This window comes from Xyrauchen texanus, chromosome 44 (genome assembly GCF_025860055.1).
Source record: "Xyrauchen texanus isolate HMW12.3.18 chromosome 44, RBS_HiC_50CHRs, whole genome shotgun sequence".
Lineage (NCBI taxonomy): Eukaryota > Metazoa > Chordata > Actinopteri > Cypriniformes > Catostomidae > Xyrauchen > Xyrauchen texanus.
In genome coordinates, this window is record NC_068319.1 from 18,339,494 (window position 1) to 18,353,029 (window position 13,536).

General features: G+C 36.4%; 1 protein-coding gene across 3 annotated transcripts; it reads right to left on the reverse strand.

Annotated features, from left to right (window-relative positions):
- Window positions 1–1,632: 1,632 nt before the first annotated feature.
- LOC127636954 (tricarboxylate transport protein A, mitochondrial-like) lies at window positions 1,633–7,093 on the reverse strand. 3 transcript variants are annotated; one of them, XM_052117761.1, is made up of 9 exons: window positions 6,730–7,093; window positions 6,022–6,129; window positions 5,718–5,817; window positions 4,761–4,797; window positions 4,603–4,687; window positions 3,651–3,755; window positions 3,420–3,535; window positions 1,916–1,989; window positions 1,633–1,781 (listed from the first exon to the last, which is right to left on the reverse strand). In XM_052117761.1, the coding sequence occupies exons 1-9, from the start codon at window positions 6,974–6,976 to the stop codon at window positions 1,667–1,669; spliced, it is 987 nt and encodes a 328-aa protein (XP_051973721.1). In that variant the 5' UTR covers window positions 6,977–7,093; the 3' UTR covers window positions 1,633–1,666. The 3 variants fall into 3 exon arrangements, with proteins under 3 accessions (XP_051973721.1, XP_051973719.1, XP_051973720.1); XM_052117759.1 differs by lacking the exon at window positions 4,761–4,797 and adding an exon at window positions 5,493–5,631; XM_052117760.1 differs by lacking the exon at window positions 4,761–4,797 and adding an exon at window positions 5,493–5,631 and having other exon boundaries at window positions 1,638–1,781; window positions 1,902–1,989.
- Between the last annotated feature and the right edge of the window lie 6,443 nt (window positions 7,094–13,536).

A 13,536-nucleotide genomic window follows, 5' to 3' on the forward strand; every position in this document is an offset into this window, starting at 1 on the left:
CATATCTGACACAAACAATAGCATTACTGGCATGAGTTGCTTTGGCAGAATGGGCAACCTTTAGGAGACACTCAGGTTAATGACATAAAAAAAGTTCAATATAAAAACAGTGCAACTAAAAGCAGCTTCCATCTTAAAAAAGTTTTTTTTTTTTTTTAATATGACATATAGCAAAAAGCAGCAATGGTTCAGCTGTTCTAACTTTGGCATGTTTCAGTGACTTCAGTAATTGAATTAGACAGATGATTTTAGAAGGCTTGAATGGCCTGGAATTGTATGTGACAATACCAGAAAATATAATTCAAGCATGCAAGTTTTTTCAATACGAATGTCTGGGCTTTAACCAGTTTTGTGTTGCATGAAAATATCAAGATCCATTAAAATTTTTACAAAGCCACAAAATGCATTTAAACTATTTTCTGTACTATTTTTAGTGTAAATAAAGAATTAACTGTACATGTAAACTGGGCAAAGGAAAATGTGTATTACTTAGATAATACTAATGTGCATAACATTAGATAATGCATTGGGTATCATGAACTAACCCTGAACAATGTTGCTTCACTTGTTAATGTTCATTTCTAAATGGGCTATTGTTTATTGTTAGTTCAGAATGCACTGACTTTTAATGTAGGAAATGTTTTTAGTATGTAGAAATTACCACATTAATAAATGCTTTACTTTTCATTCATGACATTTCTCTCATCATTTACTCACCCTCATGCTATCCCAGATGTGTATACATTTCTTCTGCTGATTACAAATTAATATTTTTAGAATATTTCAATTATGTAGGTCCATACAATGCAAGTGAATTGTGATCAGACCTTTGAAGCTCTAAAAAGAATCTTAAAAGTAATCCATAAGACTCCAGTTAAGCACTCTTCTCCCCTAAGAGTTCTTCTGGTTCATTCTTCATGCATATCACCACCTATTGGCAGGGAGGAGAATTATTAGAAAAAAGGACTTTGAATATTGACCTGTTTCTCACCCACATCTATCAAATCACTTCTGAAGACATAAATTTAACCACTGGAGTCATTTGGATAACTTTTGTTGCCTATGTGATTTTTGGAGTTTCAAAGGTCTAGTCATCATTCACGTGCATTGTATGGACCTACAGAGCTGAGATATTCTTCTAAAATAATTTCTGTTCTGCAGTAGAAAGTCATAGACATCTGGGATGGCATGAAGGTGAGTAAATGAGAGAATTTTTCATTTTTGGGTGAACTATCCCTTTACCTATTGCGTTAACATACACAACCTTATTTTAACGCGTTACCAATATGTTTGTGTACCTTAAACTTGTTTGTGCCATTACATTTTTCATGCCACGTAAGTTGTTTGTCTCGCACCACTCTATAAAAGCATGATGAAGAAAAGACACTTGCATGACTTTACAGAAGTGAAGAGTGTAAATTAATGATACACTTTTCATTGTGCGTAATACAAACTAGAGTTTCCTTCCCAGGACTCAAGCTCCAGTCTTCAACATCTCCTGCTGAACTGTACAGACACAGATGGCTAGTTTAATCCATTCCGCAGGGGCAGAAGTCACAGTTGGAGTCAGGATCATTCAGCTTGATTGACGTGGCCAGCTGTGTTTGGATATTCCATGCTGTCTCATTCTAAATCAGTTCTGTGCATACTTTGGCCTAGTCCATCTTCAGTCTGTTCTCCAGATTTTGTTCAGTAGCTTCACAATCTCCTCGTAGAGAACAAAGACAATGGCTACGTCCAGACACACCCGGCCCAGTCGTGGGACTGTGCCTTTGTAGAACCTATAATCCAAAACAAGTGAAGGAAAAGATTTAGGTAAAAGAAAAGAAAATGAACAGCTTTTGAAACAAATATTATAATTATGGAGGAATTATATTATAATTATATAATACTAATAATACATTTTTGAACATACGCTTGAGGGCCCTCGTTCTTCAGAATCTGGAAAGCGCAGTCCATTGTGCTCTTGTAGCGATGAGCCTCCAAACCCTAAAATATATAAATAATATTAAATCTATATATGGGAATTATTAAAAATATTTTCTAAAATATAAATGAGCATTAAGCCTTTATTAGTTAGTGTCTAAGTGAGCTTGATGATCATGGATCAAGTTATATACTTTTGTCTAGCAAAATATAAAACAGTAATAGAAACATTCACATTGGAAAATTGTGACATTCTGCAGTCATAAATACGCTCTATCACCTGAGCCACAGCTGCCCCAATATATGCAGATGAATGCAGCTCTAAATGACAATGGCCGCATTCTAGAAGACTTAATGCAAGGACGGATTAAACAAAAACAGACGTGCACCACATAGGAAGTTGTCAACATAGTGTAAATGTAAAATTATTTTAATTTGAAATTATTAAAATAACCCAGATGTTCAGAAATAATATAAGGATAAAAATAAGAAAACTGCAAAATACCTTTTAGCCAATATAGGTATTTTTATCTAAAACAATTCTATCTAGAAAGAACTCATTGTATATCAAACAATTTGTATGTATAATCAAAATGCACAAAAAAAAATCTAAATGTTGTGAGAATAAGCAGGGACAGATTATTGACCGGGCCAATGGGGGCAGTGCCCAGGGGTCCTGGGCTTCAAGGTTGCATGATCTAGTTTTTTGATCATCCCACTCGAAAACCCTTTTGAGCATGAACAACGAACACCCAACCTCCCGCTCAACAACTTTTGGGTGGAGGGGGGCCCTTGGAGATAATTGGCCCCAGGGCCTTTCCAAGTCATAATATGTCCCTGAGAATAAGACACTTAAATAATATGATATATTCTAGATATAGTAAAATATATTCTCTTGAGTATTAATATAGTTTAAGGATGTTTAGATATTTTTATACTAAAACAAGACAATTATAGGGAATTATAAAGGAAGGTTAGCACAGGTTCTGACATATGTATGTTTTATAAATCTAAAACTTTGTGCAATCAACAACAAAAATGAACATAAATGTTAAAATACACACGCTTTCAAAAGTATTGCCACAAAATGTAAACATTATACATGTTAACATGATTGTGTGAAAAAAAAAAAAGTTTTTTGTAACCTCTGAAGTTATATCCAAAGTTACAATAACAACATACACACTTAAACCCCTCTAAGCAATTTCATCACACCAAAATAATTTAGAACAGAGATGTAATAAGACTAAAATCATGCAAGCATCTTGTGGCTTTACTTTTGAAACATTTTGTATTTTAATGTTAATAAAGTTAATGTAATTGCTATACTGTAACTGTTATTTTTGCGCTTTTATTTTAGATAAACAAGGGATAAGTTGAAAATATTGTCCGTGATAATCAACATTATGCAACAAATGCCATGAATTGAGCTTAACTTGTTCTGAACATTTCTTTCATTTTGACAAGTTTGTTAATTTTTTGCCTCTGCTAACCTGCATTCTAGTCTTCACCACATCAAGCGGCGTGTTCCCAAAAACACTCGCTGCCCCGGCTGTTGCACCAAACAATGCTGTAACCAATGGATGCATGTCACGAGCAGGATCATCACCTGAAAATAAAGCCAAGATGAACAGATGTCTATAATATTTTTTTCATTCAATCTTTTTGAATTCACAAATGTATTCGTTTATTATTATAGTAAAGTGATGCGATCTCATCCACACCTTTGTACCAGTTGCGCAACAAGTTCATTACATAAAATCGTATAGCCTGGTTGCTACCCTGTTTCAGAAGTGTAGCAGTCAGTCCTTGATATGTTCCTCGAAAACCTGCAAACACAGAGTTGACATTGAGACTTCAGTTTCAAAAGCTGTTTACATGCAATACATTTGTGAGTGTCTAATATGGATGGGAATCTTAAACACAGCACGAAATTAAATTGGAGGTCGTGGGGAATAACGCGAGCCTCCACACGTGCCAAGTCTCCGCAGTAACGGCCCCAGCAAGCCACGTGATAAGATGTCTCAAAAGCAGAGGCAACTGAGATTTGCCCTCCGCTGCAACTGCGCCACCACGAGGACCTAGTGAGCATTGGGAATTGGACATGATAAAATCCCCCCCCAAAAAGCAAAATAGCTTTCAATAATTTTGGTGCTCCTGTATTACAACGAATATCATGGTTAAAATGTGGTTTCTTTAGTAAAATCATGGTAAATTTATTACGAGGTAACGCAAACCTACTTTCCTCTAAGGGGCTCTGTAATATACTACTGTATGTATAACAAAGCTGACAAAATGAACTTTTAGCAGATAAACAGATTTAAACTTTACAGTATTACTCTTCCAAGAAAAAAAAGACCAAAAATCCTGATGACTTGTTTTGCACCACACAGATTTTTAGCCAATCAAATGAGAATGTCCCTCCTACTAATACCACCTGCATCAAATCATGGTTTACGACTGTGATGTAACTAAAGCCTATTGTCTGTTAAAAAAAGTTATGACCCCTTTGATATGTGCTCTATTGTAATAGGACATATGTCAAACACAGGAAGTAAAACTTTAAGCTGTTTCATGTGATCTTTAAGGAATTTTTTCCGGTTCCTGTTAATTAACAATCTTTTAAGTAATTTTGGGAAAGAAAGAATTCCCAACCCCAGTGTGTAGTTCCAGTACCTTGATCTCTGATCATTTCTCGCACACCATGGAAGAACCCTCTGTAGCGTGGCCTCAGAGAGCACTGGTCATGAATGAACTTTACCTAAAATATAACAGTCAGCAAAGTTTAAAGGATAGTTCACCCTAAAATGAAAATTCTCACATCATTTACTCACCCTCATGCCTTCCCAGATGTGTAAGTCTTTCTTGCTTCTGCTGAACACAAACAAAGATTTTAAGAAGAATATCTCAGCTCTGTTGGTCCATAACATGCAAGTGAATGGTGACTAGACCATTGTAGCTTCAAAAAACACATACAGGCAACATAAAAGTAATCCTTCCAACTGCAAAGGTTAAATCCACATCATCAGAAGCGATATGATAGATGTGGGTGAGCAACAGATCAATATTTAAGTCATTTTTTTACTCTAAATCTCCACCTTTTAAATCTGAAAGCCACATGTTGTGCCTGTTTAGTTTAGTTTCACATCTGAACGTGAAAGTGGAGGTTAATAGTAAAAAAGGATTATATATTGATCTGTTTCTCACCCACACCTATCATATCGCTTCGGCAGATATAGATTTAACCAATTGAGTCGTTTGGACCACTTTTATGTTTCCTTTATGTGATTTATGTTTCCTTGATGTGATTTTTGAAGCTACAAAGATCTCTCCACCATTCACTTGTATTGTAAAGACCTAAAGAGCTGAGATATTCTTCAGAAAATCTTTGTTAGAAAGAAGGTCATACATATCTTGGATGGCCTGAGGAGTACATTATCAGCAAATGTTTATTTTGGGTGAATTATTCTTTTAAGCAAAACATTTGTCATGTTCAGAGACCAGAATGTCCTATTTGTTCTCAGTTACATGCTGTATGAAGCAAAAATAACTGTTAACAGTCCAACCTTCACTGTCTCCATCGGGCAGACCACTAAAACTGCCTCAGCTATTCCTGCTCCGAGCCCACATAGCAAACTTCCTTTATTGTCCAGTCGACCCGTGGCATCTCTCATTGGGTTACTAAGGACCTCAAACATTCCAAACCTGCCGTTATATCCAAAACTAAACAGTGAGACACATTGAGGACACCATGAACATGGCCTAAAGATGTGAAACCCTACGTTTCTTACCGTACTGCCGATTTCGGGATGGATCCATAGAGCAATGAGCTAAGCCCTCTGTAAAGACCTCTCAATCCATGATCTTGCACTGTCAGCTTCACACAGTCTCCTACAAAAAGAACCAGGTTTAAATGCATTAATCTCACATAACATTAGGGCTGGTCAACAATGCAGCTTTTTTTTGGCCAAAAAGCAACCACATAGTCTGTTAACTCTTCCTTAAAAGCCCTTATTGCATCAAGGTACCTTGCAAACACAACTTTTGTTTCCTGACAAACTGATTAATAAAACTCCTAACTCCAGGGTACCCTACCTATGCCTCTATACCGAGGAGGGTTTGCTCTTTCATCTAGTTGTAGCTGGGTCTTTACGTACTCTGTAGGGAAGGTGATGCAGATCTCAATGCCACCTGCAATGCCACCTGGGTAAAAATAATATCACCAGTGAAAATTATTGCGAAACAGGGTGTCTAAATAACATTAGGTGACATCAGCAGCTATCTATGTGATTCCATTAAGCGCACAGCTGTCTTACTTCAATCAAGGGCAAGTTAGTTTCATACAAGGTCATTTTATTTTTAACACCAACCAATTCCAAACAACACTGCAACAAAATTGGTGTTGTTGTCAAAGAAACAATGGTAGAATATATATATATATATATATATATATATATATATATATATATATAAAGGGAATTTATGTTAGTAAATCACATTGCATTGTGCGTTAATATGCGAGTTGTGGCCGTGCATAAGGGAAGCTACCATTTGGCTGACCCACCAGAAACATGCAGGTCATAGTCAGCTCAAACAGTACATATTGGCAGAAGCCACAATGTGCTATGGGACTTGGAATGGTTATGGAAAGGGACGTGCATGTAAATGCGTGCATAGGGCTCCTCTAGACATCTGATCCATGGTCACGCATGACTGTTGTTGTGCGCTCGCGCATAATAGGGTATCGCGTGATTCACCAACACATTAACGCATGTCTGGTTCTAACACAATGTGACATTTTACCTGCCAAGATAGCTTTCCAGGGATGCGTATTTTTTCTCCCTCCGATGGCGGCGGCCGCTAAATTTCTTTGACCTGGATAAATATTGGGAACTGGGGTAAAAGTCGAGCCCCATCCAGCTCCATAACATGGTTCGGAGGGAATCCGGGTCAACGCCGCGTGATGCGGTTGCGGTGTGCATCCTCGTTTCAAAACAGCATCTTTACACGGCCACTCCGAAACAGAAAACGGTTTGTATAACGACGACATATTCTATTGATATTTTACCCGTGAATAAATCAGATTCATGAACATGTGTCCTTTTTGCCCAGTACAGTATGACGACACGTCTGCGCAATAAGACGGAGCCAACACAATCACAGGCAAACCACTCTGAGGCGTGGAGGTGCGGGATTCATGAATATTAATGTTGAAGTCACGCACCGAGCCCATTGGTCCGTTATATTATTTGGTTAATTATATTACGCTATTCATCTAATTTAATATTAATAAGATTAAAGAGCCAATTGTATTATCGTGTGACAACCACAACCATATTTCTAGGGTTATTACTTAACATAATTTTTAATGTTTGATGAAAAGTGGTTTCCTAGAAAACAAGGCTTAAAGCCTGAGACCACACCGAAAATCTGTTTTATTTTTTTATTTTGTTCTTATTATTTAAAAAATTGAGATAAATATTTAAGGATTCAAAACTAAAATAAAGAAAAGTTAAGATGTTAAATAGAAGAAGAAATATTTTTGAATCTGTTTAATTGTTTAGTCTCTTATATTCCCATGTTAGTAAATTTCCTTTATTAAGAAAATCTAAGAATTTCTGAAATTCGTGTAAAAATTTTCAATTAATCTTTTAGCTACAGTTTTTTATTCTGGAAATATTTGTCATTAATTTGAAGTATTAAATGAGACAATAATGCAAAATAGAAGCATTTTACTAGTGTTCCCACACTTTTGGACCCCACTGAAATTCCAATACGTTGACTTAATTCAATTGATTGAGTAAACGTGTTCCTTCAAATGGAATTGAGTAATGGCATCCAAAACTTCTGTAATTAAGTTATCTTAACATGGTGTTCATATAGACTGAACTTAACTATTTAAGTTAAGGCAACTTTATGCAAGTAGACTTAACTCAGATTTGCTTCATTGGTGGCCAAATGTTTGGAATAATGTACAGATTTTGCTCTTATGGAAAGAAATTGGTACTTTTATTCACCAAAGTGGCATTCAACTGATCACATTGTAGAGTCAGGACATTAATAGCATAAAAAATTATCATTACAATAAAAAAACTACTTCAAAGAGTTCTCATCAATAAATCCTCTACATGCTGCAATGACAGCTTTGCAGATCTTTGACATTCTAGCTGTCATTTTGTCCAGATACTCACTTGACATTTCACCCCACGCTTCCTTTAGCACTTGCCATAGATGCAGCTGCCTTGTCGGGCACTTCTCACTCACCTTACAGTCTAGCTGATCCCTCTGATCAGTCTAGGCTCTAGCTGAGTCTTCTCTTTGCTGTTGCACATGAAACTGGAGTTGAGCGGGTAGAATTGAATGAAGCTGTCAGCTGAGGACATGTGAGGCGTCTATTTCTCAAACTAGAGACTCTGATGTACTTATCCTCTTGTTTAGTTGTACATCTGACTTCCACATTCTTTCTGTTCTTGTTAGAGACAATTGTCCTTTGTCTTTGAGACTGTAGTGTACACCTTTGTATGAAATGTTCAGTTTTTGGCAATTTCAAGCCTTCATTCCTCAAAACAATGATTAGATTTTTTTTTCCATTTTTGACCTAATATTCACCTTAAGACATGCCAGTCTACGGCATACTGTGGCAACTCAAAACAAGCACAAAGACAATGTTAAACTTAATTTAATGATCCAAATATCTTTCAACTGTGTTTGATATAATGGCAAGTGATTTTCTAGTACTCAAGTCTAAGGTGTTGGAGTGATGGCTGCTGGTCTTGATTTGATCAAAAATTACATTTTTTAAATAGTGATGGTGGTGTTTTTTACATCAGTAATGTCCTGACTATACTTTGTGATCAGTTGAATGCCACTTTGTGAATTAAAGTACCAATTTCCTTCCGAAACAGCTAAATCTGTATATTATTCCAAACATTTGGCAGCCAATGTATTTAAATACTATTGTATCTACTTTATTATTTTAATTGAATGGACACAAATTAAGGTCATTCAACATACAAAGTAAATAAAGAAGATTATAACTGATGGTCAGTCACTTATTTCTCCACAGACATGCATAGAAACATGTACTTCAGTTGCACATGCACAAAGAGTTAACTGGGTCCAATTTGACCAAAAGTAAAATCACATGAAACAACTATTAGCAATAAAACAACATAAATAATACTACTGTCACGTATTCCCTGATTGTTTTTTTTTTTTGTTCAAAATGTGAGTTTGCTATTCACAAGATGCATCTGCTAAAGTGGACCATGCCTCGCAAAAAAGAGATTAAAAAAAGAATTGTTGCTTTTCATAAAGCTGGAAAGGGTTTCTTTAAGAGCTTAGATATTTATCTGTTCACTAGTTATACAATAAATGGAGATGATTTACTGTGGCTACTCTCACAAGAAGTATAGGTAAAAAAGAGCCCTAGAGTGACAGCTGAAGATTTGAAGGAATCATTGGAACTGGTTAACATCTCTGTACATGAGTCTACTATATGGAAAACATTAAACAGTTTTTAATGGTACTGTCCATGGCAGGACACCACAAAGGAAGCTGCTGCTTTCCAACAAAAAACATTGCTGCATGCCTGAAGTTTGCTAGAGACCACCTTGACACTTACAACGCTACTGGGAAAATGTTTTGTGGAGCGATGAGACTAAGGTTGAATTTTTTGGGAAGAACACACAGTACTAGGTATGGCATAAAATAGGCCCCACATACCAACATGAAAACATCCCAGCGGTGAAATACGGTGGAGGGAGCATTGTGATTTGGTGCTGCTTCGTGGGCCTGGACCACTTGCCATCATTGAGAGGAAAATTAATTCCCAAGTTTATCAAGATATTCTACAGGATAATGTCAGGGTTGCTTTGTGCCAGCTGAAGCTCAGTAGAAGTTGGGTAAAGCAACAGGACAGTGACACTAAACATTATTTATTAAATGTATGCTAAAGGCAATTTGTTTCTGTTTTTTAATTAGAAAACCAGTTAATTGTTTTTAAGTTTTTTGGCACTCTTTTCTTGACGTATAAGCCAATAGTTTATGATCAACCTGGATTCACAATGTTTCTGGACTGAACTATGTTGAAAATTCGTTCCTCGTACATGAACTCTCAGCTTGATGCAGCTTTGAATCAGCCAGATTTTGGCTGCCTCAGATAACACCTGCAAGTGAGGTTTGTGCTTGTGGAATTCTAAAAAGATATGCACCTCTCCAGCTTCTGCTCTTTGATGGCCTGTGATCAAGAAAACAAAACTGTCAAATTAACCAAGTTCCAAAGCATCTGCAAATAACTATAGCTAAACACCAGCTTGATTGTGTTGATTATGGAAGTCACATTCAGAAGTTTCATCCCCAAAAAATGACTTAACATAGAAAACCTTCCAGACTCCACTTCACAGTGTTACAGACACATAATCTGGTCCAGGTTGGTCTAGCTCCATGTGACTAAGTGAAACAAAGCAGAGGATTTTAGGGCCAACTGCAGAGGACATGCCATCAAATCTCCACCATAACCTCTAACATAAACTCAACCTGGCAGTGTTCACTGGTGCAGTGGTTGGAAAGACATGGACTGTTAGAGACTTCATATGACAGATGACACCCCAAAGAGGTCTGCCAATGCTTTTTGTACATCACTTACTAAAAAAATAGACAAAAACACTCCAATGAACCACAAGCTTCATGTCTGAGAATCACGGTGATCATGAAATTTATGTCATAACAAGAATTATATGATTCATTTTCAAATATATTTCCTTTATTTCTCAAAGGGACACTTGGAAACGTATAGAAAACACAAGGATATTATAAGAATACTAGAACATAAGAATGTTAAAATTAGTCATAGCACAAATTCTCCAGTTCACTGTGTGTTAAAACCAGACATTTTGCCACCAAAAACACCACAAATAAAGTAATTAATATGTTCATTCATATGATATAATGGCTATTGTTGCATTACCTTAAACTAAGTTTTTACAACATATTACAATATATTAACACTAACTGTGTACAATTTTGAAATAATGAAGGCAATTTGAATCTATAATTTTCAATATGTTTTGACACTCCTGATTTCCCCCACAGTAAATGCTATTTGACAACATTGCACATAATACATTAGTGTCATATCAAGTTTATAATTAAATTAATAAAAGAAGCACTATAGTGAATACCAAGAACAAAAAAAGCTATCCATGATTCTTGGATTATTAGTATAAAATTCAGTGCTTGCAGAAAGGTATTTTTGAAAGGTTCATTTTCCTCACCACAGACAAATGAAAAGCATGAAATTCAACTTATGAAAAATTGTCTGTTTCTCTGAAACAATAATCGGATTTAGCTTGCTAACAGAAAAGCAGTTAAGTGCTGCCTTGAACTCAAAGAGTAGTAATACTGTATTATTGAAAGAGAACTATTCTGTCACAGTCCAATTCCTAAACTGTTCACAAGTATATATCTTAAAAATATCTTAGCTACTTGTTTTCCAAAAATATATTATTCTGGTAAAATAAGTTTGTTATAGTTAGAAAAAATATATGAACAAATCTACAGTTGTTGTTTTTTTTAACATGGTCATCAGTTGTTATATGGACAGTTGTCTAGTGATTTTCTGAACTGTTTCTCAGTCCATCAAATAACAGACACTTTGCCTGCACACACAAACAAAATAGAGAGAGAGAAAAATCAAACAATATAAATCAAGGTCAACAATACAAATACTTAAAAGAATAGTTCACCCAAAAATTTTAATTATCTCATCATTTACTCACCCTCATGCCATCAGAGATGTGTATGACTTTCCTTCTCAGCAGAACACAAATTAAGATTTTTAGAAGAATATCTCAGCTCTATAAGTCCATGCAATGAAAGTGAATGGTGACCAGAAATTTGAAGATCTAAAAAAACACATAAAGGCAGCATAAAAGTTATCCATAAGACTCCAGTGGATTTTGCCACACAAAACTGATTGGATCACTTCAGAAGACATGGAATAAATCACCCGAGTTTTGTGGATTTATTTTATGCTGCCTTTATGTGTTTTTTAGAGCTTCAAAGTTCTGGTCACCATTCACTTGCATTTTACCATTCACTGCCGAGCTGAAATATTCTTCTAAAAATCTTGATTAGAGGATTATTGGGTGAACTATTCCTTTAATATTTAAAATACATTTTGGTATTATTTTGTTTTTTATTATTTTAGATGTGTTTTAATAAAATAAAGTAATGAGTGTGTGTGTTCACCTCATGCCAGTGCAGTGTGTCACGTGCCAGCCCAAGATAGCAGTGAGGACAACAGCTGTCTGAATCCACGCCCTCATCCTCCTCCCGCTTCATCGCTCTCAGCCGATCACTGTCCCACAGGGGGAAAGATACAGAGCGAGAGGAGTGGGCTACTCCAAAATGAGGCCTGGGGTCTCGCTGGTAATTTAAACGCTCTCCACTAGAGAGCAGCGTTAAATCTTCACTCTCCACCTGCAGTTGAGACGAAACATTTACTGAACTGCTCTATCTAGTTGACAGATACTGGAATGACATCTAATATTTTGCAACGCTAAACTCAGCTACATAATTTACAACCAGCTGAAATGGTTGCAACAAGACACTGAATGCATGCCAGGTCAATGAAACCCAACCTGAGAGGCAGTCTGTTGCAGACAAAATAGATCATTAATCTACTACAGCATGCCCTATATTTGATAGCATGTACCTTAGGAATGAACAACAGTCACAAACTGTACCTGAGGTATGTTAAGCTCCTCGATAGAGAGAGATTTCAAGCAATACCAACACAGTTCAAGAGCGACTCCTATAGTAATCAGACAAGATGTCAGTCTCAATACAAATATTGCACTCTCAATAAAAACTAGAAGTTTACATTTTCTGAAGAAATTGTGAGTGGTGCTTGCTTGAAATAAAGTCTATGCCACAAGCTATGGTGTTGTGGGTGGTTGCTAAGGTCTAATGAGTGTTACAGTTGCTAAACTGTTCTGAGTGGTTTTAAGCGTGTTGCTACACAGTTACTAAACTGTTCTGAGTGGTTTTAAGCGTGTTGCTACACAGTTGCTAAACTGTTCTAAGTGGTTTTAAGCATGTTGCTACACAGTTGCTAAACTGTTCTGGGTGGTTTTAAGCGTGTTGCTACACAGTTACTAAACTGTTCTGGGTGGCTTTAAGCGTGTTGCTACACAGTTGCTAAACTGTTCTGAGTGGTTTTAAGCGTGTTGCTACACAGTTGCTAAACTGTTCTGAGTGGTTTTAAGCGTGTTGCTACACAGTTGCTAAACTGTTCTGAGTGGTTTTAAGCGTGTTGCTACACGGTTGCTAAACTGTTCTAAGTGGTTTTAAGCGTGTTGCTACACGGTTGCTAAACTGTTCTGGGTGGTTTTAAGCGTGTTGCTACACAGTTGCTAAACTGTTCTGGGTGGCTTTAAGCGTGTTGCTACACAGTTGCTAAACTGTTCTGGGTGGCTTTAAGCGTGTTGCTACACAGTTGCTAAACTGTTCTGGGTGGCTTTAAGCGTGTTGCTACATTTATATTTACATTTATTCATTTGGCAGACACTTTTATCCAAAGCGACTTACAAAAGAGGAAAACATAAG

Coding starts and splice junctions, on each gene's coding strand:
- LOC127636954 (XM_052117759.1), bottom strand. CDS start 6,976: ATGTCGTCGTTATACAAACCGTTTTCTGTTTCGGAGTGGCCGTGTAAA. Junction 5,818..6,021: donor TCCTCGGTATAGAGGCATAG/GTAGGGTACCCT, acceptor TTCTTTTTGTAG/GAGACTGTGTGAAGCTGACA. Junction 4,688..5,492: donor GCCCGATGGAGACAGTGAAG/GTTGGACTGTTA, acceptor GTTATATTTTAG/GTAAAGTTCATTCATGACCA.